Source organism: Pholis gunnellus (assembly GCF_910591455.1).
Source record: "Pholis gunnellus genome assembly, chromosome: 7".
NCBI lineage: Eukaryota > Metazoa > Chordata > Actinopteri > Perciformes > Pholidae > Pholis > Pholis gunnellus.
The window spans coordinates 9,560,825-9,587,604 of NC_136533.1; the positions used below are offsets into that span (position 1 = coordinate 9,560,825).

General features: G+C 42.3%; 2 protein-coding genes across 3 annotated transcripts in view; both read left to right on the forward strand.

The window, feature by feature from the left end:
* The window catches only part of tp53i11b (tumor protein p53 inducible protein 11b), a 28,603-nt gene extending 22,899 nt beyond the window's left edge, over positions 1-5,704 (forward strand). Inside the window, exons 6-9 of one of the 2 annotated variants that reach the window (XM_079163346.1) lie at positions 337-433; positions 2,279-2,380; positions 3,089-3,269; positions 5,187-5,704. In XM_079163346.1, coding sequence (XP_079019472.1) covers positions 337-433; positions 2,279-2,380; positions 3,089-3,222 — 333 coding nt within the window. In that variant the 3' untranslated portion in view covers positions 3,223-3,269; positions 5,187-5,704. Of the gene's footprint in view, positions 1-336; positions 434-2,278; positions 2,381-3,088 lie in introns of both variants that reach the window. The other variant, XM_079163345.1, reaches the window with a different exon arrangement.
* Positions 5,705-7,585: 1,881 nt separating this feature from the next.
* Positions 7,586-26,544, forward strand: cd82b (CD82 molecule b). Its single transcript, XM_079162401.1, has 9 exons — positions 7,586-7,647; positions 12,975-13,047; positions 14,181-14,253; positions 19,249-19,373; positions 20,630-20,704; positions 22,347-22,445; positions 23,650-23,823; positions 24,912-24,995; positions 26,122-26,544. Exons 2-9 carry the CDS (start codon positions 12,985-12,987, stop codon positions 26,197-26,199), a joined length of 771 nt encoding a protein of 256 aa, XP_079018527.1. The 5' UTR covers positions 7,586-7,647; positions 12,975-12,984; the 3' UTR covers positions 26,200-26,544.
* Positions 26,545-26,780: the final 236 nt, after the last annotated feature.

The window sequence follows — 26,780 nt, forward strand, 5'->3', positions numbered from 1 at the left end:
TACCATGATGGAAGATCCCATCTCTATCAATAAAGAGACTTCTGTGGAATTATTGAAGGAGAAAAAGCACTCCTGTCAAAATAGGAGATATGTCTTGCGAACCCAGCAGAGGTTCTTTCCCAACTCATCAGTCAGGGACATCTGGAGATACAGCTCCGTCTTTGTCAGCTATAGTTCCTAAATGCTCAATGTCCTCAGTGTTGAGGTCATACGCGGCGAGTCTAACTCGCAGACAGGGAGACTTTGTCAATGCTGCTGTATTTTGGGGGTTTGAGGGGAGGACCGAATGCTGTGGATATGACAGAGTTGTATTGTGCTTGTATTTTTCCTACACAGGCCCTAGTGTTTCCCAACCAGCTATATGAGGTTGCTTTTGAGGAGGAGCTCTCCACGACTAGCATCTCTGTTCGCCTTTACGGAGGGGCACTGCTTAGTAAGTCTTCATTCCTATTCATGCATAACTGCAGTACAGTGAATATACTGCAACTATGCATGTGGGAGTTCGTTCACTGTACTGCAATGATGCTGACACGCGGCCTTTTTAAGATTTATTTATACCCGCTCACAAAAATGTACACTGCTCCAACTGCACATGGTCTTTTGTGATAATGCACACATCACAGTTCACACGCACATTCAGATGATGTACAAAAAGCTCTCATGCTGCAAAATCATCCCTGTAGGGTACAAACGGAGGCTGTGCATTTTGATTCAGTTAGAGTACAGAGACTATTTCTCCAGAATGCTCTCAGCAAAGCCTCCAGTCTCCTCTGTTGCCGCTTATATGAGATGTAAATACAGTGGGAACAAAGTGAGGGATGGCAGGGCACTGTATGAATGTGTGTGTTGGTCTGGAACTCCAAAAGAGTTAGTGAATTGCTCTATATTAAAATGTTGCAGCTCACTCAAACGTTAAAGTTCAGTGTGGCTGTGCTACAGCACAATAACTATAATCCTGTTGGCGTAATCATCTTATTCTTCATCTTCCGTACAAAAGTTTGGCGCGCTTCTCCTCCCACAGCGTTGCAAAAAAATACATCAAAACGTGCAGCCTGATCGGGAATGGTGTGCTATGACTTTAGCCAGAGGTTCGCCCAGACGTTTCCACGAAAATCACGAACAACGAGAAATTTTCCACATAACGCACACATGGGATTTTGGCGTAAAGAGTTTAAACACAAGTTTAACCCATACTGACTCTCCATACTTTTACGAATGTAGTGCTTACTTACCACTGGTAATATTGGCGAATATATTGCAACGCATTGCAAAGTGTTTTTTTTTTTTAACCACCGGAGAGAACCGATGCTAGATATACCACTTAATTATGGTAGTTGCATAATTTCAGTGGCCTTATTGAAACAAGGATTTCAGCTAAATCTGTGAGTCAGTTAGTGAAGTTGCGATGGCTCTGTGGAGAGGCACAATGTGACCGTGGTAGAGAGGCAGGTGACTTAATGGGAAAGTAAGCAGGGAAAAGAAGAAGGGTGCGAGCAAATGCTTAGCTTAAAGTGACAACCTGTCAAAACCTAGTCAATGTATGTTAAGCCAGGCCATAGTATACGTCACAACGTCAGCTCCGGGACGTTATATAGACATGGGACCAGGACATATATCATCTAATGTGTTCCCTCCTCCACAAGATAATGTGAATACTAAAGAGAAACCTCATGCTGCACTCTTCAAGCATTGTACTCATTTCTCGATAAATCTGAACAAATCAAATATAACCCTCTGGAGGATTACCACATTGCCCGAGGAGAGATAAAACCTTAAACAAATGCCACTGTGAAGGAAGATATGAATGAACTAGCTCTCAATCTCACAAAGCCAATAAAAGGAGGACTTATGTATTTTAAATATCAGCAGGGCTGTGGGGGATTAGCAAAGAAAGAGGGTGATTTCTTCCAAGACAAGGAGCGGTGAAGAGGGTGAAGGATGGGGTCTCGTCTGCCACACTGATGGAACCTGGCAGGGAGAGGAAACAGTCCATCGACCCTCCCACCTTTCTGCCCACCCGTATCTTCCATTGACAACGTGTGTGAAATGATTAAACACAGAATCAATGAGTCGTAACATTCAACGGATCACCAATAGGCCAATTATCACAGTGTGCATGTTGCATCACAGATTAAACCTGCAATACAGCTACAAGTAAATGGTTCTCATACGTTGTAGTTGTTAGTTGAATCGCTCTTAGACATTTAGGAGTACTTTTTCTGTTTTCATTCCCATCCTTCTCAACCTATAAATTTCTTTTTATCACATCCTTTTCCAGGCCTGGCCCTTATCTTGTGGAATGGTCTGTACACAGTAGAGAAGACCGTCATCCAGTGGACTCTGCTCAGTGAAGCCTGCTACTTTGCTGTCCAGTTTCTTGGTGATTTGATTCCTCCAATACATTATCTTACAGTTTGTTTTTTGTCCCTAGTTGTTTATATTCATGATCTCACTTAGAGTTGAGACAAACTATACTTGTGTTGATACTGCCCTCTTGTGGTTGGAGTGTGGAGTCGCAGCCTTCATTATATTGAAGGATTGGTCACACTTAAGTCTTACACTTGCATGTCTACATGTACATTGTGGTCTTTATAACCATTGCTCAGTCTATACTGGACCCAAAGAGACCTTTACTAAAACAATTTCAATGCAAGTGATGGGGGGACAAATTCCTTTTTGTAGTTAAAAATACTTCTAAAGGTTAGCCGACACTAATGTGAGGCTTCAGCAGTCAGTTACACAAATCAAGTTGGTTTCTTTCAAAGTTGCAGCACAAAAGCCGTTCTTTGTGTTACTATCCCGCCAGCTCTGCATGGAAGCGCTGCCCGGGGAAACTCATAAAGGCACATTTTGTACCAAGGATTCATTTGAAATGATATCCACTTGATTTGTGTAACACAGACTGACAATTGCAGCAACAGAACTCTTTCAATGTATGTATGGGCATGCGAGTATTGTTGTTGTTTTTTTTAACAAACTTGAAAAAAATAGGAACCTATCCTTTTAAATCCACGTTCCAGAGACTAATGTCAGAAAAACATGTGCAATGAGCCTGTTCTGAGTACTAAATGTGGCTCTGTGGTTTCAGTGACGTCCTTCACCTTAATGGAGATTGGCATCCTGCCCAACGCTGCCATCCTCCTGCTCGTCAGTCGGGTGCTCTTCCTGGTGGTCACCATGGCGTACTACTACCACCTGGGCCGTAAGCTGAAGAAGATCTGAGCTGTCTGGTTGATGCTTCCAGCTGAGCACAAACAAGGGGTCAGAAGGTTTGGCATAATATTTGATTGGGACTCGGGAGCATTACTTTGCCAGTGGATGCCCCCTGCCCCCTTCCATGGGACCTAGCCTATTGTAACCCCCAGTGTTCAACAGATGAGCACAGTCTCACATTCCAGACTCTACAACAAGAACAAGAAATCTCTTAGTGAAAGTGAATTACTCTTTCTCTGGGCTGTGAGGTCAAGCCCCTCTTGACACACATCCCTCCTTTGTGCAATTCTGAGCTGTTTATAAAGCAGGAGCTAGCAGTTTGTAGTGCATTGCTTTCTTGTGTCGCCTAGTAGTTCTATGATTTGATTTGTACAGTGCATCAAATTTGTTCATGTACTGCCACGTGATTTCCTGATTCAGTATTTTGTGTTATATGAAGTTGCATCTTTACACCACTTAATTAATCACACTCGAGGACCAAAATGTGTGATCTGATCTGATTCCTGGTTGTTGATGTTAACTCATACTGTACGTTTGCTTAGTGAAGCTTGAATGTCTGTGCTCTTGCAGGCTTCTCTGACGACTCTTCATTGACACATTAAATGGGAAAAGCATCAACTTAGTGTAAATTCAGGGGCGATCAGATAAGCTAAATGCTGGATGAGTGACGAACCTTTTCTTGTAGTGCTGAAAGCTTTCTTGGTCAGCACACAGAGTAAACATTAACCTTTTTTTTAGGAGTTTCCTCAATCAACCATATTCAGATTTAGACTACCCAAAACAAAACGCTGAATCTAAACATTTTTCAGGGATGAAGTGATTGATACTTCAGGGAACCCAACAAAAAAAACAGTCAGTCAAGAAGTTTTACTAAAGTGAATAGCAATTGGATAGAATATTTACACTCCTGAGATTAACAGTAAATGGAATGGAATGTTGACAAATTGTCATGTGATCTGACTGTTAGAAGAGAAGGGATGTAGTTCTCTCCTTGGTGTGTGTGTGATGGTAGGCAGGACTTTAGCCTGAGTGATCTTACAAAAACATTCTGACCTGTAATGTCACAAGCCAAGCATGTCCATGTGCAGAGCAAACAAACCTGAGCTGGTTCCTCTTCGGTGATGTAGCAGTGTTTTTTACATACTCGTTAGCCTTAAAACTACTTAAAGAACAGTCAACACTGCATCCTATTTCTTGTATATATGTAAATTAAAGTATTGGCTATTTTGTGTTGTTCTTGTTCCAAACAGGGAACTTAAGTATTAGTTAAATGACTTTCAAAGATTGCTCTTTCTCTTGGCGGGTCTTATTTTCAGCTTATTTAATTGACATTTCCATTTTTTTTTTTGCCTGCAATATGATCCACAAAAGAAATGGCTCAAACTGTGTAGCAAGCTGCCACCAACTACAGCGTAAAGCTGATGAATGAAGCCGTTAATGGCGGTGAATGGATGGATGCGTTAGCTAAATATGGCCAAAAAGCCTAAGAAGAAACATTTGTGCATTAAAACGGATACAAGACACTTGACGGTTTCCACCCAATCGATATGTTCGATACATTTCTACCTCCCACTAGTTGGCACGCCCTCAGGTACGCAACATCCCAGCTTTGGAGCCGTGCCAGCAATGCTAATTTCTCAACTCAAACAGGCCAGTCAAAAAGAAACACTCACGCGGAAATGGTGGACTCACTTTTTAAATGTATTTTGAGTCGAACAAGAAACAGTCTGTCGGTCTCCTCTAAAGGTGGTCCATATTGTTGCAAATGACCACGTTCAGTCCTGCCCTAGAAGGGAGTGGTCCTGAGGTCGGGGTGATTGTGGGTTTGCAGTTGCGAGTCCAGCGCTGAAGGCAGATGTGCTTGTTACTTGGGTGAGCTTTCAGTTCAGATATGGGAAACATGAAACATGGGTGAGGTCTCCCTACTCCTGAAAAGTTGTAATTATACTTTTTTTTTTTTTTTTTTTCTCCAGTGTTTAATTAGATGCAGCTCTCCTGAGTGACATTGTGTGCCCCAACCTACTGCTCTGTCCTGACTAGCATGGTAATTATGGAGTTTGAGAGAAATGTCATTCCATTTCCGTCGCTACTGCCGGCCTCAAATCATCAGCCCTGTGGAATGTTCAAAGGTCTGTGAAGCAGTTATTTTAGGAGAGATGGGCAGGGGGGGGGGGGGGGCAGAAAAAGGGAGGCAAAGAAATGTCTTTCATCCTCCTGGTTCTGACGTAAATTAGACAAAATATTACATTGATTAGTTGTCCTTGACGTTTTAGAGGAATGGTAATTTAAACTGTTCATTCCCTCTGATGTAGATCCAACATACAATGTACTGTTGTGAATGGCATACCAGGTCAAACTGTTTAAAGTTGTAGCATTGTGTTTCTATGTGTGTGTGTGTATATATGTGCTATATTGTACCTCAAAAATGAATTGTTATGGATTTCCACGATTTAGTTTCAAATAAAGGACACTGCTGTATATTTTGAAGACTTCAAAAGCGATAATCCTTTGTTCCTTGTCCTTTCTAGTAGAGATATATATATATATATATATGTGTGTATATAGGTGTGACAAACTATTTTATTATTGAATGATGTGCAGATTATTTTATTGATTATTCATTTGTTTGGTTTATAAAAGTTTCTTCTTACCAACAGTCTAAAACCCAAAGCTATTTAATTTACTGTCACATATGGTAACGCTTAGACTATTTTTGTTAGATTACGCTGCAACTATTTTGATGATTGATATTAAGTACATTTTCAGTCAATTAATCGACTAATCATTTTAGCTTTCCTGCTACACAAGATCATCAAAATATAATGGCAATGGAAGCATGCAGGGATTTCTGATGTAAATTGTATCACTTATTTTGCAGCTAGGAACCTTAATTGTCTGCTGATATATACTTCTTATTTAAAAGGTTTACACTTAAAAAGATGTCAATGCCTAACTTACACATTGGAAATGTTGAGGTTCACGAAAGCCTTCCACTTAACGTCACTCATGTGCTCTTATGAGATAAGTTGGAGTATGCCTTCAACTTCCTGATGCCCAGCAGCATGAGAGGATGAGACACAGATATACATACTGAACAATCGGTAGTTTCATAGAGCTGTCTCAAACAGGATACTTTCAATCTACCTGCGGTAACCTGAAAGTGGAGAGCCTTCAACAAAATGCATCAAAAGAGCCAACTACTTTTATTCAAACCTGTCTCAACAAAGCAAACTACAGAGCTGTTGTGTAATCTCACGCTTTGTTTAGTGGTTCACTTGGAAGGTCAAACATGTCACAACATGATCAACATCAGGTCTGCATAAAGAGCTTATGTGACTGTAATTTATCTGACTGCAGCCTTCCACATATTCCTGCTTAACCGCCTCCCCAGTGCTCTCTCCTCTTGACGTTTGGCAAAAGGTGAAAAGAGGTATTGTGTCGCACAGGATGTGTGTGTGTGTGTGTGTGACTTGTTTATAGGCAAAAAGCTCCCATGTGTCCCTGTGTATGCATTCTCCCCATACTTTCCACTTAAAATACTGAGTCCTGGTTCTTGGGGCGTGGTGGTAAACAGTAATAGTGTTTTGCAATGGATCATTTAAAAGGCCGTTCACAGCATTTTTGTTTCCCAGCAACGGCTTGTTAGCGGCACATATGTAAAACTGGTTTATCATATTCTGGTATGATTTGCATTATGTTACAGTTGATGGGACAGCCATTGGATGTTTTTAACAAAACACTTTGGATAATGTCAACATAACTCAAACTGTTTTTTGTGATCATCAAATTAAAAGAGCACAAGTACTAGCATATAAATATATTTAAAGGACAAATAGTAAAAGTACTTATTGTGCAGACTGGCCAATTTCTTAATGTATATTATAGGATTCTAAATATTGAAGCATTGTGTACAATTTATGATTAAAGGTGGGGATAATTTTAAACTACTTTATACTTTATCTGCCGGGTACCTTGTGAATTTACCCCCAAGGTCTATAAAGTTATCTTAATCTATAATGCATAGTTTGCATTATAAATCTGATAATTCAATATAAAGTACATTGGTATAAAGAAGCAGAAAATACAAATACTGCCAAGTGCTCCACTTCAGAATTAAACTTGCTTTCCACGAATGACACATATTTATTACAATTTATAATAGTCTTGTAAAAGCTGCGAATTACTTGGTTATTAGACAATGCACCCGTGTGGCCTTTTAAGACCTGTGCATGTTTTTAACTTTTTTCCGGGCAGGAGAGGGTTAATGGAGCAGCACGGTAGGGGTGGGAACACACACACACACAAACGCGCACGCGCGGATAGACATACACAAGTCTGGTTTCTCACCAGAGACAGTTTAGTCATCCAGTGAGCGAGACCGAAGACTGTCGACCACTCCGCCAACTGTCGTCCACGTTTGGAGAAGAAGTCAAAGTAAGTTTTAGCCTTCACGTGTTTTACGTTGCGTGTAACTTGTGTCGTCATAATATAAGAGTATCTTGCACGAGAATCCGTGTCGGTTAGCTGCCACTTTGCCTTAAGAAAACTTTGTCTAGCTCCTAAAACAGCCTTTCATGACAAACTGTCTACTAAACTAACATGTATTCGCTGTGTGGACTGAAGACACGTTTAAGTTTAACGTTAATATAACAGCAGCCTGACGTTATGTTGACGTTCGTTAAAAGTCCACCTTAACCGAACTGATTACGTTTAACGTTAGATAAGGCAAAGTGTCGAAGTCCCCTGACACTAATGGACCACATGAGTTTCAATGTAACGTGTAAAAGTGTGACATTGTGTCAATCTTAGTGTTATGGCGTCCTCGTGGGTCAGTGAAAGAAGGACTAAGCTGTTACAGTAGCAACCGGCCTGCCACGGTCACGTCCATCACGTCTCAACTCTTTATTTGCCATCTGTATGTTTCGTGGCATGATCTATTGAGATATGTATATGCTGCTGGTCTTTAAAGAGTCTCATAGGTAAGACTGACGTTGAAGCAGGTGTCGAGTGGTCCCCCAGGACACTCTTTACTTCCACGGGGAAAGTGTTTCACTTAATATAAGTGTTAACCCTCGTAGAGACTGCAGCCCGCAGTCAGGATGACTGTCATCACGTGGACATTCGTCTCAACTTTGATGAGTGTTTAAGCCTCCCTAGAAAGTTTGTTTTAACTGTTTGATGGCGGCATTAAGTGTATTATCAAAAAAGTGTAAATGAGCATCAAACCACTTATTTTGGACGAGGTTTGATGAAGCCCCATTATTGCATGCTTTCAGCAAATGCCCTGGTTATGTGCATTGACTGTACAGCTATCTTCTGCACAATTATACTTCTGTTATTATTTTACATCAAAGCTGTCGGAAAGGATTAAGAGATTTAAAGTTATTTGTATTAGGAAGTGTGTGTGTATAAGAGGGCTTGACAAGAAAAAGGATGTAAGCTGTGCGGAGGCCTTCCTAAAACTGAGTAAGATGCCTACCCGCCACATGCGAGGCAACATCAGGTTGCAACAGTGCTCTTGCTTTATGTGTGAGGTTTTTCTGCAATATTGAGGTTTTACAAGCAGAGTTTCCTATCGGAGGGGACAGACCTACTCTTACCGCCCTTGTGCCATTTTCTCTATCTATCTATTTAGTTTCCTTTTAGTTTTAATGCAGAAATTCTAAGTAGATTCATCCATTCTTCAGTGGCACAGTTTGAAATGCTCATTTGGCAGCTGTGTCACGCTTCTAAACTGCAGTATACCTCTGGATTACGACGGTTTTTAAACTGCTCATATACCCACATGATGTGTCTTCACAACCCCACGGTAGAGCAGAGGTGTTTGGTGCGGTGTAGGACACCACAGCCTGAGGCTGTTGGTCAATGAATCCTCATATTGCTGGTTCCAGTTGATTGGGCTTTAAGAGGTTGATAAAGTGGTGTTTCCATCACATCTGAAGCTGGCTGTGAGGGAAACGCTGTTTATTTGAGCAATTTAAATCAGCCAAAAGATTCACCGTGTTGTTGATAGCCGATGCCTTCATTAAGCCACATCCTTATTACTCTTCTCTTTCATAAGATCAAATATTGATGTGCTTGGTTTAAGCTAATCGCACCAAGAAAGCAACTTTAAATAGTTTTTGCCTGTGGGAACATGTTGAGGAAGTCCTTATTTTGAAGGTGATCAGTAAGTATTTTTTTTTTTGTCTTGTTGCCACAGGTGCTTCATATTTTCCACTGGGTAGTGGGACATTACCCGGTGCTGAACCCCTTTAATGTGACGGTGAGCCGATCGATTGTAAATGGGGAAAATCCCCTTCATCCCACATAATGCGTTTAGCCTCGTCAACTGTTGAAGCAACCCAAGTAATGAAACATAATCTAGATTACAGATTTTGAATGACCCAGAGAAATAAAAGCCTTCTTAAAAACGATATGTTGATCATGAAAAATATCATTACAAAGCAGTCCTCCCCCTCGCAAACTGCAGTATTACGCACAGAACAGAACGTACACCACTAGCTGCGTAGAAACGTATACCTGCCGAAGCCGTTTCCTCCTACTCGAAACAAAAAATGCAAATGTTTCAGTTTAGTCACCGAAATGCCGCTGAGATAATGAGCGACATCCTGTGTCTGTACACACGGGGACAAACAACTTTGTTACAGATGTTAAAGCAGGATTCTGGCCTGGTATTAAGGGCTTAAGACCAGGCATGTTCGTGCCAGCGGGGTGGCCTCAGAGATGTGTTAATGGGTCATACATGAATGCAGGAAGGGGAGGTTGGCACATTGGCTTGTTTTGGGGCTGTAGTTGATCCATGCTGGGTCCATTACTGACACAGTCGATGCCATCTGCCACTAATGCTGCCTTCATAATGTCCTCCGGATCCCATGCTTGTGTATTTTTTTTTTTTTAAATAAACTCTAATTTCAATTTGGTGCACACCACTGTGTGATGATGATGACACATTATGGCTGTTGGAGGTAAATGGGGGCTACGATAGGGAAAGAAATGGCTGAATGAGGTCACAGAGTTTGGAAAGTTCAGGTGACTCATTTGCAGCTTTCTTTGAAAGAGTAATTTCTTTTTCTGCACATGGTTTTTGCACCATGAGCCTGAGCTTTAGAGGTTTCGCAGAATAGTCGACTATCGCAACCGCTAGTCGACACTTTGCCTTCACCTGTGGTTTTAGCGCGGCACAGTAATAAAGCAGTGACAGTACATCTGCAGTACAGCAGGTATATGCAGCTGTGTCGTCGTGCTCGGGGACTCTAACACCGTGCGGTGTGTGTGAGGCTAAAGCAGCAGACACGAAGAGGCAGACAGAAACGTAGCAGGACGTCCCGATGAGTCTGAGTCTTTTTCTTCTGTCCTATTTCAGTCAAACTACATTGTCCTATGATTTCTGCAGCATATTGAATACCAGCTGTTATATAACGTTACTGTTTCTTGGAATTGCCGCTTGGCTCCGCTTTGTATTTCCATTGCACTTTCCAGTTCTTATTCTGTGCCTCGGAACAGATTTGTCATTGACTTTCAGGGAGTCCAGTGTGATCGGGTTGGTCTAGGTACGCTCAGCAAAAATAAACCTTTTTAAATTTGCCCCAAAGTTTACAGTATCTGCTGCTAATGTGTGAGCTTGCGTGGAAGTTCTGCAAAAGAGTGTATTTATGGTTTTGGTTTGGCTTCGCTGCTAACCTCAATATGCTCAGTCAGCTGCTTCAGCATGAATAGGGCTGGTCCTGTTAGCCTACTTCATTTGTTGTTTGAAAAAAATATATAATAAGTAGCATTTAGGCATTGTTGGGAATTGTTTTCAGATGGACGGGGCTCAGTCAACAAACAACGGTTGTCATAACTAAGCCGTTATTTAATCTGCTCTGCTGCTCACCATCTAGACATAAAGACCAGCAATCTCCTTTAAGGATTATCTGCTCTGCAGGGGTATCTGCTGTGGGCTTTGCGCTGTGTACAGTGTTGTAAACATGAATTGTGTTGGCATTTAGGTTATCAAGTACATTAATAGCCGAGTATCTGTGGTGACTGATAGCAATATCACCCCCAGCCATCTTTCGACAGGCCTTCTCTACAGATTGTGTCTTCCAGCCAAGCATGTTGGATCAGATAGATATCATTATGTAATAACGAGTGCTTTCTGTGATGGTTCCCAGTCGCTCAAATTGTATTGCTGAGGGAAACTCAAACCCTCAGCGTTTTATTTATCCTACTGACCCCTGCACCTTGAAGATTAGATCAGTCAAAGAATTCTGTGAGAAGAAAATTGTAACAATGTGTTCCAATTAATAATTATTAATAGTACGTTGCCACTTAAATCCGCCGGCAGAGATAAAAAGAAGACACTAGTTCTAGATAAGGAAGTCTAAATAAGGAAGTCACCAGTATGGCATTATTTCTAGATGGGTGTTGAATACTGTTTAATATTTAAAGGAAGCTCTAACTAATGTCCTGTTGTTGTGATGCATGTATTAGAAAGAGATGGCAGCTTGGATGTGATTGCTTTTCTTTTCACTTGCATGTATATGAAGACACACCAATAAGCAACTGAAGGGGAAGATAAAAGTCACGTAGGCGTATGTGACTGATAGATGTCGGCAAAGTTATAATATGTTCCAATGTAACTGAAGTAATTTAAGAGGTAATGCAGCACATTAGTCTTTGTAGAAAGGGATTCTTCGCCATGATTTTCAGTCAATATACATCAAGTCATGGGTTTCTGCCTCCAGAAGTAGTACACTGTTTAAAATACAACTAAGTACACACTATTATAGTCCCAGGCATTGGGAAGAACCTACAGTTTTGATGTAAAAGAGAACAGCTTGTCATCTGATACACGGGGAGTTGTCTCCGTAGGGTATTTTCAGACTCAAATAACCACAATGGCCGGTTATATTTGCAGTGCTGCCAGTAAAGGAGGAGGTCTGGTTGTGGTAAATATATGTTCTTTCGACTGGTGGAGCCCAGGCCGAATGGTGCTGCTACAGACTTCCATAAAGTGTCCCCATACTGAGCCGCATGTGTTGTGCTTGCCGGGCCCACAGGTGTTTCCTCGTAGGAAAATGTTACTCACTGAAAAGTGAGTTACGCTGAAAATATGTGTAGGCTGTGTACATGGGAAACACACACATATCGTTGAGTGAGAGGTAAACTGATTGTAAAACAATGCAGACATCAGTGTAACGCGCCCAAAGCTAGAATATCACACCGGTCACTGCTAGTAAACACCGCCGTAGATTGGTTTGGTTCCTCTTTGCTCGAAATGACAATAGCATGTCTAACCACATGCTGTCATGGCCTCCACACAGTCATCATGACTTCACCACTCTAGACTTTGTGGTGGTCTTTCCTCCCATCCGTCTCACCAGGGTTTTTCCTCTTGTTTGTCAAGAATTAAACTATGTTGTTTTTTTTTGCTTTCAAAAGCTTACTCTACTGTTGTAAAAACCCAATATTGTAAGAAAATGGGCCAATTGTTGTCTTATAAAAACAGCTGAGCTTTTTAAGACTGGAGCGACATGGCCGTTGAAAATGCATTAGACCCAATGTTGTTGCTTTGAACATTAGAACCGTGTTTAACCAGTTAGTGTTTTGTGGCATGCTAGGCTATCTCAAGCCTATCTGTCTTTGTTTTATAATTGTATCTTTTCTCCATCTCTGTGTCTGTCTTCTCTTTTTATCTCACACGCCCACAGTGGAACGCAACATCTCCTTCTGATGTTTAACTTGACTAACACATTCTGTTTATTTCTGTCTTCTAGAAGCGCAGCCATGGGGAAAGGATGCATCACAGTCACCAAGTACTTTCTATTTCTCTTCAACCTCCTATTCTTCGTAAGTAATCCCATTTCTTTAATCACTGCCACATAAACTGTCAGGCGTGTCACATGACTTCCACTTTGTCGGCAGCTGTTATTTACCTAAAGATGGAAAGATAGCTATGCTGCGCTCCTTTCAGCTCAATCAGACACTCGTGACGCATTTGGAGCTGCCTGATGCCTTTTAAGCAGGACTTTTTATTTGACTAAGCCTCCTTATTCAAATAGCAGCGGAGATACAGGGGGAGATGTCGCTGAAAACTCTGCCTGTAGTGAGAGACTTTACGGAGTACCTCAGCACAGCAGATGGTTTCCGTTTGTTTCCTCCTCTCTCACACCGGCCACAACGTAAAGTCCAGAGGTTGATAAAACTCCAGACTCCTAAAACCAGCTCGGCGAGGATGTCCAGGCCTTTCCAATGAAACTGTGGCTGTAAACCTGACTTTGATGTGAACACTCAACTGGTGTCTAATGGGAAGCGTGTGTGTGTTTGTCCCTGTAGACGGACTACTGCAGGCTAGGGGAAGCCAGGAAGTGGTGGGCTAATGATGGCTGCCGGGAGCTCAACAGTACCTTTTAAATGAACAGCTCTTAAGCAGGGCTCTAATGACTGTTGTGGGGTTGGAGGAGGGGGGAGGGGGGGGGGGGGGGGGTTTCCCCCACTACTGTGTCCCGCAACTTCTAAACAAGTGCCCTCTTATTTACATAGAAGTTAATTTCCTCCTTACAAGGGTGTGCAGGGTGAAACTGATCATTTTCTGAGGCTTTCAGTCGCCAGTGACAAAAATGTTCTTGTCTACAGGTGATGATTCGTCTAATTTCTTCTTGTCTTGACCCCTTTAGCCGTACTTAACACTATTCAGTTTGCAGTTCTGATATGGGTGAGTATGATTTGTGGCTGGCTGGCTGTTAAATGTGAGGAGAAATCAGCAGAGTGGGTCTCTTGATCCTCCCCACATCCCCTTGCTCTCTGCACATTGCTGTGAGAGGAAGAGACAAGCAGACAGAGTGAAGAGTTAGGTCCTGATGAGTTCCAGATGTGACTGACTGATATACGGCACTCACTTTATGACACACCAGCACAGATTCTGTGTTTTATTTTCTCAGATAAGATCTGGCGCCTGATTCTTTTCTCTTTCCTCTCCACAGATCTTCGGAGCGTTGATCATGGGCTTTGGCCTGTGGGTCCTCTTTGATAACCAGAGCTTCATTGCTGTTCTACGTAAGTGTTGAAACACTCACACACACACAAACGCACAGTCCTGCTGCCACGTCCTTAAGTTTCGTGAAAACCCTCACGTCAGCAAACACTCAGTTCTTTTGACCCTTGTCAGTTCAGCTGGTCTGAACGCAGCATGTTTGGAAACGGAGATTGAAGAGTGTTCTTGTCAAATCCTAAAACCTCTGGCCTCCTCTGCAGAGCTTATGGTGCATGTATCCCCAAAGGACGCCTTCCCAAGTAACTATGGAGGCATTCTCGCAAACAAACCAAAAACACTACGCACAAATGAAACTTTATGACTTCCTGAGCGATTCAAAAGCTTCCCTGTCGACTCACACTGATAGACACATCTGTGGAGATCCAGGGGAGTAGGTGAGTCAGGGAAAGGTGCCAGGCTCACAATAACCGAGGCATGTCAAGTTGATTAATCATATGTCTGTAAATAGCAGGTTTATTTTCCCCACAGTTTCCACAGTTCTTTGAACTTGCCGACTCTCTCAGCTCCCCAGATAGCAGAAGTGCACAGATAGAATGTCCCACCTTCACAGATGTTGTCACAGATCTATTTGTAGACACTGCATAGTGAAAAAGAAACCAAGTCTCTGAATGGTATTCTCCCTAAGAGGCAAAGTTATCTGCTTTGTCATAGACAACAATATGTCTAACTTGGGTTATCTGCTGCGACGACTCTAGAGAATGCACAATGAAATCCAGTTCCAGCTGAAAAGAACAAGGAACCATGGATGGAAACTCTTAGTTGCTATGAATCTTGTTCTAAATGCTTTCATTGTGTTCATCCCACATGGAGCTTTGCCGAGAGCAGCGTTGAGGTTTTCTCCCAATCTAAAAAGAAAGAATTCTTACAATTTATTACCTGGCACCTGTTTGAAGTTAAAATATAGCGTTTCTTTCAATGGCACTGTGATAGCCCTTTCCTGTAGGAGATGCGTATATGATGCAGTGTGTACTACATATTATGGTACAATTTTCTAACATTTTATAAACATACTGATCAAGACAAGACGTTGCAGATTAATCAATGGTGAAAATAATCATAAGTTGCTGCCATAACTGGTATTAGCTTCTGTTTGCAGTCCGTGACTATGTAAAGTTTTCTGATGAGAAAGGCCAGTCCCTGAGGACCGAGCAGAGAATTCTATATTTAGGCAGGAGGTCTGTGCTGCTTTCACTAATGAGTTGTGAAGAAGCTGAAGTTATGCCGAAGACCAGCCAGAACTGACCTTGTGTCCCGAACTCGTCAGACGGACTCTTGTCTTCCTCTGGCTCATTTTTCATCTCTTGCGGTCACTTCAGAGGTATCACTCCAAGGTTATTACTGAGCCGAGTTCGCTTATCTCCAGAATGTAAAGGCAGTACAGTATCCATCATCCCCGCCAACCCCAGTCCTGTTGTTATGATAATCCAGCTGTTCCTCCCGAGATAGCAGAGATTTTGCTTCACTGATTCACCCTGAGGATATCCCTTCCTATGTGGGGCTTGATGACCTTCTCTCCTCCATATATTTTCGTTCCATGTACCCTGGGGGGGGGTCAACTTCAACTCCGAACTAAAGGATTTCTAACCTCACTGGAAACCTCTTACCACTCTGTAGAGGAAAAAAAACAAAGCAAAGCTGCAGGCAATGCTGTTTATTGACTCTGTGTTTTCCCCTCAGAAGTTGTACCATTGCCTGACCATAAACAGGATCTCTGTGTTTTCAGTTTCCATTCTTTATGAGTTATATTAATAGAGGCCTCTGCAGCTGAATGGCTTCAGGGAGGGTAACTTTTGGGAATGTTTTGGTTTCAGGACCCCTATTCCTCAGTTAAACGGGCATCTTCCCTCTCAGTGTACACCCCTCTGTATCGATACAGTGCTGTTAAGGGTTTACCTCAGGTACACGATGCCTTCAGTTCATCTTGCTGGCACTTAGCTTGTCTTATGTTTAAACAAAAGTCAGCTTTGGAAAGGAGGTCTGTGAGCCAGAGAGTGCGCCAAAGCACAGTTTGGAAATATGCTGCAGATTAATTCAGAAACTTTCCAAAGTCATGAACATAAAAAAAAAAAGAGAGAACTTGTTTGGAAAATGATTTTTCTTTGGGCCGCTTAAACTCTAGAAAATGAAGCGCAAAGATGATCTACTGCTGTTTACATTTTGAATCTGTACATAAAGTCAACCGAGCTGAATGTGTGGCCCTGCTCGTGTTTACAGAGGCACATACAATACCAGAGCAGTCCCCCATCCTCTCTCAGAAGCTTTCTCGAAGGGCATCCCAGCTCTGCCTCTTTAAGTGGAAAGTTCCATGGAAACCGCCCGAGTGACTATTTTAGAATATCTAGCAGAGACCTACATGGAAACGTGCCATAGACAGAGCAGCCAGGCGAACACATGCTGACTGCATGTGAAATTACCACAGAACACAGATGCTATAGCTTCACAGCAGGAAGGTAAACAAAGTACAGTTTCTGTTGCTCTGCGACTTTGATACACCGGACAGAGGGTCTGACTGGAAACACTGTTTTTAGTTTAAAAGACTTAGAAATAATAACTGAAATATAATGGTTAGCCAGAATATGTTTCATTGGTAGCTACTGATTCTACATGGTGTAGGAGGAGAAAGTCAATCCACAGATATAAAGATTACAAAACGGCTTCAGTTCATTACATTACTGTCGTTTAGCAGTTCAGATTCTACCACATTTCTACACCGTAGGCACAGCTATGGGAGCAATATTTTGGGGTTAAGTGTCTCGCTCAAGGACACATCGACATGCAAGTAGTGGAGTCAGAGCCGGGGATCGAACCGCCGATCCTCTGATTGAAGGACGGCCCCGCGCTCCACTTAGACACAGTCGCCCCAATTCACACTTTAGATGTGGTCATGGGGAGAATCGTTTTGAGGTTGCATTAGTGTTGCATGACATTTACTCTAACTCCAGGGTGTATGTTTTTACTGGAACAAGTGTTCATTTAATCACTGGGCTGAAGGGGAAACTACAAACAACATCTTTCTTTTCATCTTTCAATTATAATTCCTACTTGTAATAACCATAGAAAACTGTCTTGTGGAAAAATATTTTTAACATCCACAGACTAATTTAACAGTGAAATACTTTTGCTCCACATTGAGGCTAATAACTGTCAAGGAAATCATAGCATCTAGAAAAAACCCATGACCATGTATTATGCAGTACCAGCTCACACTGAAAGTTGCGTTACGGCTTCCTCTGCTCTAGATATCGATCTGTAACTAGACACTCTTCAGTGGATCTCGATAGTCTCGCTCAATCTCTCGACAGTCATTTAGGCCTATGCTTAAATGCATCTTCCCAAAATCTTCAGGTAGTGTAATTACGTTTTTTAAGGAACCTGCTGACATCTGTTGCTTTAGCAGCCACTGGTTGTGTGTGAGTGTGTGTGTGTGTGTGTCTGTGTTAGTGAGAGAGTATGAAATAACATGGTTCAACAGAGTGCTGGATATAGAACATACATCAGGCTTGTCTGCCTTCCTTTAAATGCTACCCTGTCGCCATACAAACAGTCCGCATATGTCGACTGATGTACTTTTAGCTTTCAATTATTCTTAAACCACAACATGTGTTGCTCTGGTAACCCATATAGAGTCAGCGATGTACATGCATGTAATCATTACATTGTAATGACGTCTTTGTGCCACGGCGTCTGTATTGTAAACTGGTAACCTAGTGTCTTAGTACACGGCACCATCTATGCACAAACTGTATGAGGCCGTAACAGGTTTCCCGTCTTGATTTATAAATCTCATTTGTGTTTACGTCTGTAGTCTAATGTCGCGGTTTATTCCCAAGAATTAGAGCATGGTAGAAGAAATGCACCGCCTCCCTACAGATTGCTTATTTATCTTTGGAAGAAACGCGCAGCTTGCATCCTGTGATAATGAGTGTACGTGATGGAATATAAAGACTGAGCCCGTCTGCAAAGTAAGGTGGTGCTATTATCATGAAGCAACTCAAGTCAGACTTGGATGTCAGTGTGGACAAATGTTGGCTCAGTATGTGTACATTAGGTTTTACATAGTGGAGTTGACAACTTGTTTTTACAGTATGTGGGCTAATTCATATTCACTGTGCATGAGTGTGTATACTGCATAGGATTATTGCTCCATGAAGCATCAGCAGCTAATGTGATAAGGGAAGCCAAGAGGCAACATCGCATTGTATTCATTGAACAGTGGTGGATGAGCTGCCGTGTCTGTCAGCTTCTTCCCCAAACGGATGGGAGGGAGTAATGTGATCGCTCTTTCTAGTTCGCTTGGCCCAGGAATCTGTCGGAGTTGGAGCCATTTCACAGAGCGCACAGATTCTGGCTTCATCTGCAGACCGAGCTCCGACTCTCTGGAGCTCCTCCAGCCCAGATAACACACAGACACATGGCTGCAGTTTATCTCCTCTCCAACCTTCCAATCTTCCATTTTAGTACCCCTCCCCCCACCTTCCTCCTGGAGCTCTCCCGCTCTACATACCAAAGAGGGAAATCAATTAATCTTGCTACACATTGTTCAGACTCTCTCTGGTGGCCTATTAAAATAATCTGTGGGAGAAAAGCACCCGCATGCTCTGAATTCACAGAGGTAGAGGGGTTTGCATTGTGAATCATTTTTGGCCATCTGTACCAAAATGACTTTGCATGTGAACGAGGCCTTCCTCTTGAGCTTTATTTGCTTGCCGACACACTGTGGTTAAAGTAGAAAAATAAGAGCAGAGATCTGGGCCCTGTTGCTGTTGTTCCATCGAGAGAAAAAACATGTGCGAGTGCATTTTGTGTGCTAGCTGATTCCGTTTTTTTGCTTAAAACAAGGAGTTGCATTCACAAAAAAAAAATAATTTATCTGCGAACTGTTGCTGTAAAAGATATTGCAGCAGGTGTTTAGTTTGTAGCACCCATGTAGGTTTCAGTGGTTGCGTGTACGTCTAACTCTTCCTGTGGTGTCTGTCTGTCTGCATCTGTTTCTCCAGAGGAATCATCAGACACGGTGAAAGTGGCGTCTTACATTCTCATCGGAGTGGGTTCCTTGTCAATGGCCATGGGCTTCTTCGGCTGCATAGGAGCGATCTACGAAGTTCGTTGTCTGCTGGGTCTGGTGAGGAAAGATATTCACTTTTAGCACCAATGCTAACGTGCTACAGCTCGGCCTCATTTTCTAAGAGGCGGTCACCCTAACCATGGCAGTGTACATGTGAAACTTATGTAAGAACTTACATCTGACCACAGTCATTACCACACAGGTAACTAAATGTTCTGTTATATGAAAAATAATTCTTAGTAGAGGATTCAGCACTCGATGGGTTCAATGTGCTGACCTCCAACATCACCCGTTACAGTCTGGCCCGGGACCGTTCTTTATCTCCCTCTCTCTCTTCCCACTCATTGCCTGTTATCTCACTAATGTTGAGTTTCTCAATAACGTCATTAAATACCTCAAAATAATACTTAAAAAACATCAGTTTAGCTCTATATTTTCAACCAGATCTGTATCTACAAGGTCTGTCAACTTTAAATGATTACTCATGAAATATTCACCTAAATGCACCTGCTTGAGATTTCAAGCTTGGCTAAGAACTCGAGATAGATTCCTGCTGACAGTAAAGCCCTTTCGCATTTGTGCTTATGTGTGGGCCGGGGCCTCGCAGCATGTGTGGATTTACAGAGGGGAGAGGGTGACAGGGATAAAGCCCGTGAGATGTAGGGGGTACAACTGAGGTGGGGATGGGTGCATAACCTCTACAGCGTTAAACCTGCTAGGGGTTAACTGAAGAACTGCTGTGACCTACTTCTCCCAGAGACCAGCTGGCAAAAGACCCCCCCCCCCCCCCCCCCCCCCCCCTCTCACACACACACACACACACACCACTTTTTCACTCAGGATCTTTAATGGCTTACATTATTCTTGCAGAAGGCTTTGGAGATTAGAGACTCTAAACACAGATTATCAACAGTTTAAATGAAAGGTAAAAATTGTTTTTTTCTGCTTGTTTTGTTATATAGTGTGGGGGTTTTAACTGATTTTTCTGGTCCAGAAACAACTTGTGAACTCTACATTGACATATCATTTTTTAAGATGTGCAACATTCAGCAGTTATGCTGAATTATTATCATTTATTTGGAATTTCAGGCCACCTGATGAATGCAAGTCCAATATTCGGTCTCCTTTTAACTCTGTTTTTGTTCTCTACCAACTCCTGAGGAAAAGTCTCTTTACCTTATTATAGCCACTTAAAATGTTTGTTTTTTTAAATAAATTGTTAAGGAGATAATTGATTTCCTGCAGTATTGACATTGCATTTTATTTTTGCTCATAAATGTTGTTATAGTGACATTTCCCTTCATCCCCCACAGTACTTCACCTGCCTCCTGCTCATCCTCATCGCCCAGGTCACTGCTGGAGTTCTCATCTACTTCCAGAGAGATCTGGTAAGACACTAGCTCCCGAATGTACTTTATTAATCTACTTTCATTTCTCAACTTCACCTCTTCAAAATGTCCCCTCCTGTCTTTACAGTATTTGTTGTCTTTATTGTCTTTTTTTTCCCTTCTCCATTGTTCTCTGTCCTAATTTGATCTTCTTTTGCCCTTTAACAACCCCCACTCTTCTTGCCGCTGGTAAAACTGGGGCCTGCTGGGTATTAGTGCTTTCCCCCCACACAGCTGTGACTGGCATTTAGGTCTTAGCTAAAGCTGTTAGGGATTCCCCTCCATCCTGTGATGAAACACAGTATTGTACCTCAACGGATGGAAAGTGACGTGGTGTCGGTTTGTGACTTATGTGACGATGAAGCGAGTGGAGTGAGGGAGATGTGTGACAACCGTAGAGGAAGTAGCCAGCAGGCTCTCAAACTGAATGTTTCCATCGTCGTCGTTCTTCGTTTTCCCTCCGTGTGTTTTTGTGTTTTGTGTTCATGGTGTGTATTGTTGCCATCATATGATGCTGCATTTAATTGGTATTTCTAATACTACCTCATCTAAAACAGTAATTATCACCCCAGGGACAGAAACCATTTTCTACTGGAGTATTTGATGAAACAGTGCCCTCTCCAGGCAAGATCACTACGTCACCATTTGTTTTAAGTGAGACCGGTCACAACAAACTAGATACCGTCACTGCTCAGTAAAACCATGTGATTTTTTTCATTTGGAGTATTTCATTTACACTGAAGTGTTCCTTGTGTTCTACTTCCTAAGATAAATAAATGATTTAAAAACTCACTGGATTATCTAAATATGAACTCATTATCAGACAAAGCTGAAAACCAGGATGTTATTCTGAACTCATTGTAAAGTTGACATTTTGGAAAGTTTTACAATTTCGCAAGTATGTGTTCCTAAAACCAGACCGATAGAACAGCCGCTACATATGAAGCCAACACAAACAACATCACAGCCGGAAGTACAAGCCTTAATAATAGAGCCTGAACCAGTGTGTTTGCACTGTGCACGTGAAGGGAGTGTTTTGTTTGAACACACAGACCTCTCTGACCGGTTTCATGCTCTGAACTTGGCCGTTATTTCCCAAAACATAAGTCTTTCCTTTCATAAGTCTCACACCTGTAGGGACTCAGTGTAGGCGCAGGCTGTCGTGGCCCTTTCAGCTGTCAGCCCTCCAGCATGTATGTATGTGTGTGTGTGTGCGCGCACATGTGTGTGTGCATCTCCGAGAGCGCGCGCCCTGTGTTTAAGGCTCACCACAGGGCAGGGTGGTGCCGTTTCCCAGAATAGGGAGAGGCCGTCCCTCGTCTCCTGCAGAGCTCTGAAGATACATCGCTGGCCACGCTCTGTGGTCTAACACACATAAACACAGCGTTGTGCTCCTACTATTTGCGCACTGCTTCAGCCCGGCATGGGACTTCACGGGGCAATACCACCCGAGGTGTTGCCCTAAGAAACATTAAGTTCAGATGTTGCCAGTACATTTTAGAGCGATTTAGCGTGGGCGTGTTTTTCTTTTTCTTTTCTTCAACACTGTCTCTCTACTCTGCACCAAAGATTGTGTTTTTTAATGTAGTATTCATGTGAAGCATAACTCTGTCTGATAATGTATTTCTTATCTCATCTGCAGTTAAAATATGAAATGTCCAGCATCATAAAGGGCATGATAATCAACTACACTGGGCAGAACAGGACCACAGAGCAGACCTGGGACTACATTCAGAAGTCGGTGAGTTCAACTCTTCAACCTGGTTCGAACAAGACACGCCCCAAAAGTCTAATTTAAGAGTAATAAACTAAAATGCACCAAACAAGTCTGTTGTGATAAAGTGTCAGTTTGAATTGCTGCTGCCATTGATACCGCTTTGGTTTGACACCATGATAATATTGTCATAAGAATATAATATGCTGCAGAGACCCAAGAACAGCAGCAGGTCGGAGTAACGGATGTGAACATAAGTGTCTCTTACAGTATGAGTGCATGTTTTGAGAGAAACAGTGTTTCCTGTGTGAATTGAACTCTTAACCTTTCAGTAAGAGTCTCATGTTCTTCTCATCGTAATGCTGTGTCCACACTTTACCATTTACCACACGTTGTGTTCGCACTTTTTTTATTATCCCGAGTGGTTACTATCTAGACATGCAGATAGTTTTGTGCCCAGGTTTTGAAATTAGTCTCTCAAGTTTTCTGCCTCCATCCCAGCATTTTGATTGCCTCTCAACCTGTCGACGGCGGGCCAGCTTTTTTGAAGGGCTGCTCAAAACATTAGAAAATGGCATTTACATGTCACTCACTCTGAGAACCTGCAGACCTCACAGTGAACAGTTTTAAATGGAACATTTTTACTGCAATCTGATTTGTGTGTTTTAAATGCTTCAAGGAGAACAAACAAAGAATTCCATTCACTTCTATTGTTTCGAGCTGGCAGCAGAAGTTTCAAAGGATATCTCAAAACCAGGGCACATAAAACTGAAACTATTTGCACAATCAAACCCTTCACGGGTAAATGAGTAATGTTTTGTTTATTTCTTTTGTACTTTGGATAGAATGAGTCATTAAACTAATCTGCCCGTTGCAAATAAAAAAAACATTTTGAATCAGGCTGAAGTCAGAGTGTTCCATGCTCTGATGAAGTTTATGTTTTCTTCACTATCTCCTTCCTCCTTCCCTCTCTCACTTTCCTGCCAAGCCTCTTTTCCCCTGATCTTTCTGAAAACAGCAGCCAAGAACTGATCGGTCTCAAACACCACCATAGAAATGCTCATTCATTGAACCAATGCATTTGCTAGTTTTTCCTTCGTCTTATTTATTCTATTAACATTCCTTTCCTTCTCTCCTCTCATTCCTCTGCCATTTTTTTCTTACGATTTCAATCCTTCTGCTTTATCTCCTAATAATGTATTCATATCCTCCCTTTCTTCCTTGCCACCAGATGGAGTGCTGTGGATGGACCGGTCCAGGCAACTGGTCTGAGAACATCTTGATCAAGAACAGCTCCCAGAACCTCTACTCATGTTCCTGTCGCAACGCATCCATGCCTGGCACGGACATCAGAGACGTAGGCCTGTGTGAGCAACTGTCCGCAGTAACACCCATCTATGAAACGGTACACGACACTAAAACCTGCTACGATTGAAAATGATTTAGAAATCGTGAATTTACTAAAGAAGCCAACAATTTGTGTGTCCAATTTTCAATGTGTCAATGCTGGCCCGGAAAACACGACTAAACAATGTGAGGGAATACATTTTTGTTATCGAGTAGCATAACTCTGTGATGGGTTGTAAAATCTTTACTGCGCCTCCTTGGTTCATTGGTTTTGGAGTCACTCACTCACTCAGGCACCGTGTGAAACTTCTGTTTAGAGCAGCTGCAACTCCGGCCGGCAGTCTGCCCGACTATTCTCACTACTTTATTTGAGATGGGACTATTTCCAATATTGCAGGTTTTTACTCCGCCACGATTCATTCACTGCACAGACGTGTTGGATATCACTCAGTTCTGCTGTTTTTGCTTTGATTCACAATATCTTTAAGTGATACCTCAATGGCGAATATAACATTCATTTGAGTGTATTTTAATCTTTTCCCATTTAATTGGCATAATTACGTCTTTTTGATGGGTTTTCTACCCAGTGTGACTGAGACTTACATGAAAGGTAACATTTGGGAAAGGTAACGGAAGTCTAAACTCTGCTCAGTGTTATTTCAGCTGGGTGACGTGTGCTGCAGCACGCCAGCCTGCATTGTTCTGACAGACCGTACACTTTTACTCATTACTTAAGTCGGTTTGACTGGTGTTGTGTAACTCCGGCTGCCGACTTAATCAGCGCAGTGAATACCAACAGCTGAGGCTTGTTGTTTGTGCTGTGTGATTTGATCAAACACCGGGAAACCTCTAACGTTCTGTTGTTTGGACTGCGTGTTGTCAGTAACTTTACTCTCTCTGTCTCTCTCTCTGTCTCTCTCTCTCTCTCTCTCTCTCTGTCTCTCTGTCTCTCTCAGCTAAGCCGTGTTATTCTTCCCCTCACTGACTCAGTCCAAACACAACAGTTGTGCTTTGTAAAGGCTCTGTTCATGTCCGGCTCAGATCACGTAGCCATTCATCTCTCCTCCACACTTTGGCCTGCAACCCCCCCTCTTTCCATGTCTTTTTTAACCTCCCTCTCTGCCTCCCTCTTGTTCTCTCCTCCAGGGCTGTGTAACCAGTGTGGAGAAATGGCTCCTGGACAACTGTGGAGTTATTCTGGGAATCTGTGTCGGTGTGGCAGTCATCGAGGTATCTATCTCTCCCCCAGACGAACGTTAAAGAATGAGTTCTGTGCCATATGCACCATACGATGAAACTGTCTCGTCATTGTTATCATCTCTCCTGCCCTGAATCTGGATCTAAAACTTAAGTCAGTTCTTACACACTTTTACTGTAATGCCTAATTTATATATATAAGTAGCGCAAAACAACATGGTTGCTAGTTTCATCGTATTTTTGCGAATTAGAAGCTGGCATCTTTACATTACCGTGTATACGTCACACACACACACTCGCCCACTCATTGTTATGAGACGGAGAGAGCCATAAGAGAGCGAGAGAAGCAAAACGCCAGGGTGTTGGCGGCTTTAAATAAATGATGAGACAGTTTGTGCTTGATGTTCGCGATATAGTCATTTACTACATCTCACGTAGAACAAGCAGCAATATATATCGAGTGTGTTTGATACACACCGACCCTCACGATTAAATAAAAGGGATAATAACATGTTAATTAGTCATCTATAGAGGTGCTGGTAGACAGATTCCAGTCCTCAAGTCTTTATGCTAAGCTAAGCTAAGCGTCTCCAGCTTCATATTTAAGCTAAAGACATGATCTTGGGTTTCTTGCCAAGAGGTTTTAAGAAGTTGAATAAGCGGATTTCCCACAATGTCTATTTATTCTTCAACAAAATCAAAACGGTGCCTTCCAGAGTGTAATGTAAGGAAAAGACTTAAACGCCAAAGAAGCAGCTTCCGCTCCGCTGAAGATAAAACATTTTGCAGATGAAAACGTCAGATCTGTTTGGAGCGATGAGGAGACTGTAACCTTCCTCAAATGTATACACAAGATGTTTAACCGTAACCTTCATAATCTTGTTGCGCCCTCTCCTCCTGCTCTGGTTTAATAGCACTTGTCTGAAGATGTAGCTCCACCTACTCTTTATCTCCTAATACTCGTATAACCACAGTGGATGGAATCCCACATTGGTTCAAATTTTCGTTGCTGATTTTCTTAAAGTTTGGTTACAATTTGCCTTAGATATGGATGAAAACCTGGCTGCTCTGTGTTTTAATTCTTTGGCTTTATGTTTGAGTGAGCGCTCCGCTGGTCAATTTCAACTGATAACCAAGTTGACAACTCCATTTCCTCCAGCTCCTTGGGATGATCCTCTCCATGTGTCTTTGCAAGAGTGTCGTCCAGGAGGATTATACCAAAGTACCGAAGTACTGAGCTGAAGACAGAGCCAGCTTCACACCACACACAGATGAATGGTCTCTTTCCCCTTCTCTCTCTCTCTCTCTCCCTCTCTCTCTCTCTCTCTCTCTCTCTCTCTCCTAGTCTCACATTCTCATGAACACACACACACACACACACAAATTCACTCAGCTGTCTCCACCATTTCAGCTTCTCCTGCCTTGACAGCTGCGCAATATTCTCACGCCTCATATGACACACACACACACACACACACACACACACACACACACACACACACACACACACACAGACACACACAGACACACACACACACACACAGACACACCTCTCAATCAAGTTTTGACATGCGTCCACAAGTTACCATTCTTGTCTTATCGTTTTGTGTGTTTTAAGGAGACATTTATAATGTTTTGGTGGAAGCCTGAGAATTTTGCGGTTTTGATACTATGCAAATGTTCATGTATGAGTTGTTTTGTTTTCCATGGCTGACCTCAATGAATCGCTTAACGTAGTTGGTAGAGAGAGCACTTTAGTGACATTTGGTGAGTTGAGAGCCGGAGCATCTTCTGACTCTGGGGCACGGAGATGAGAGG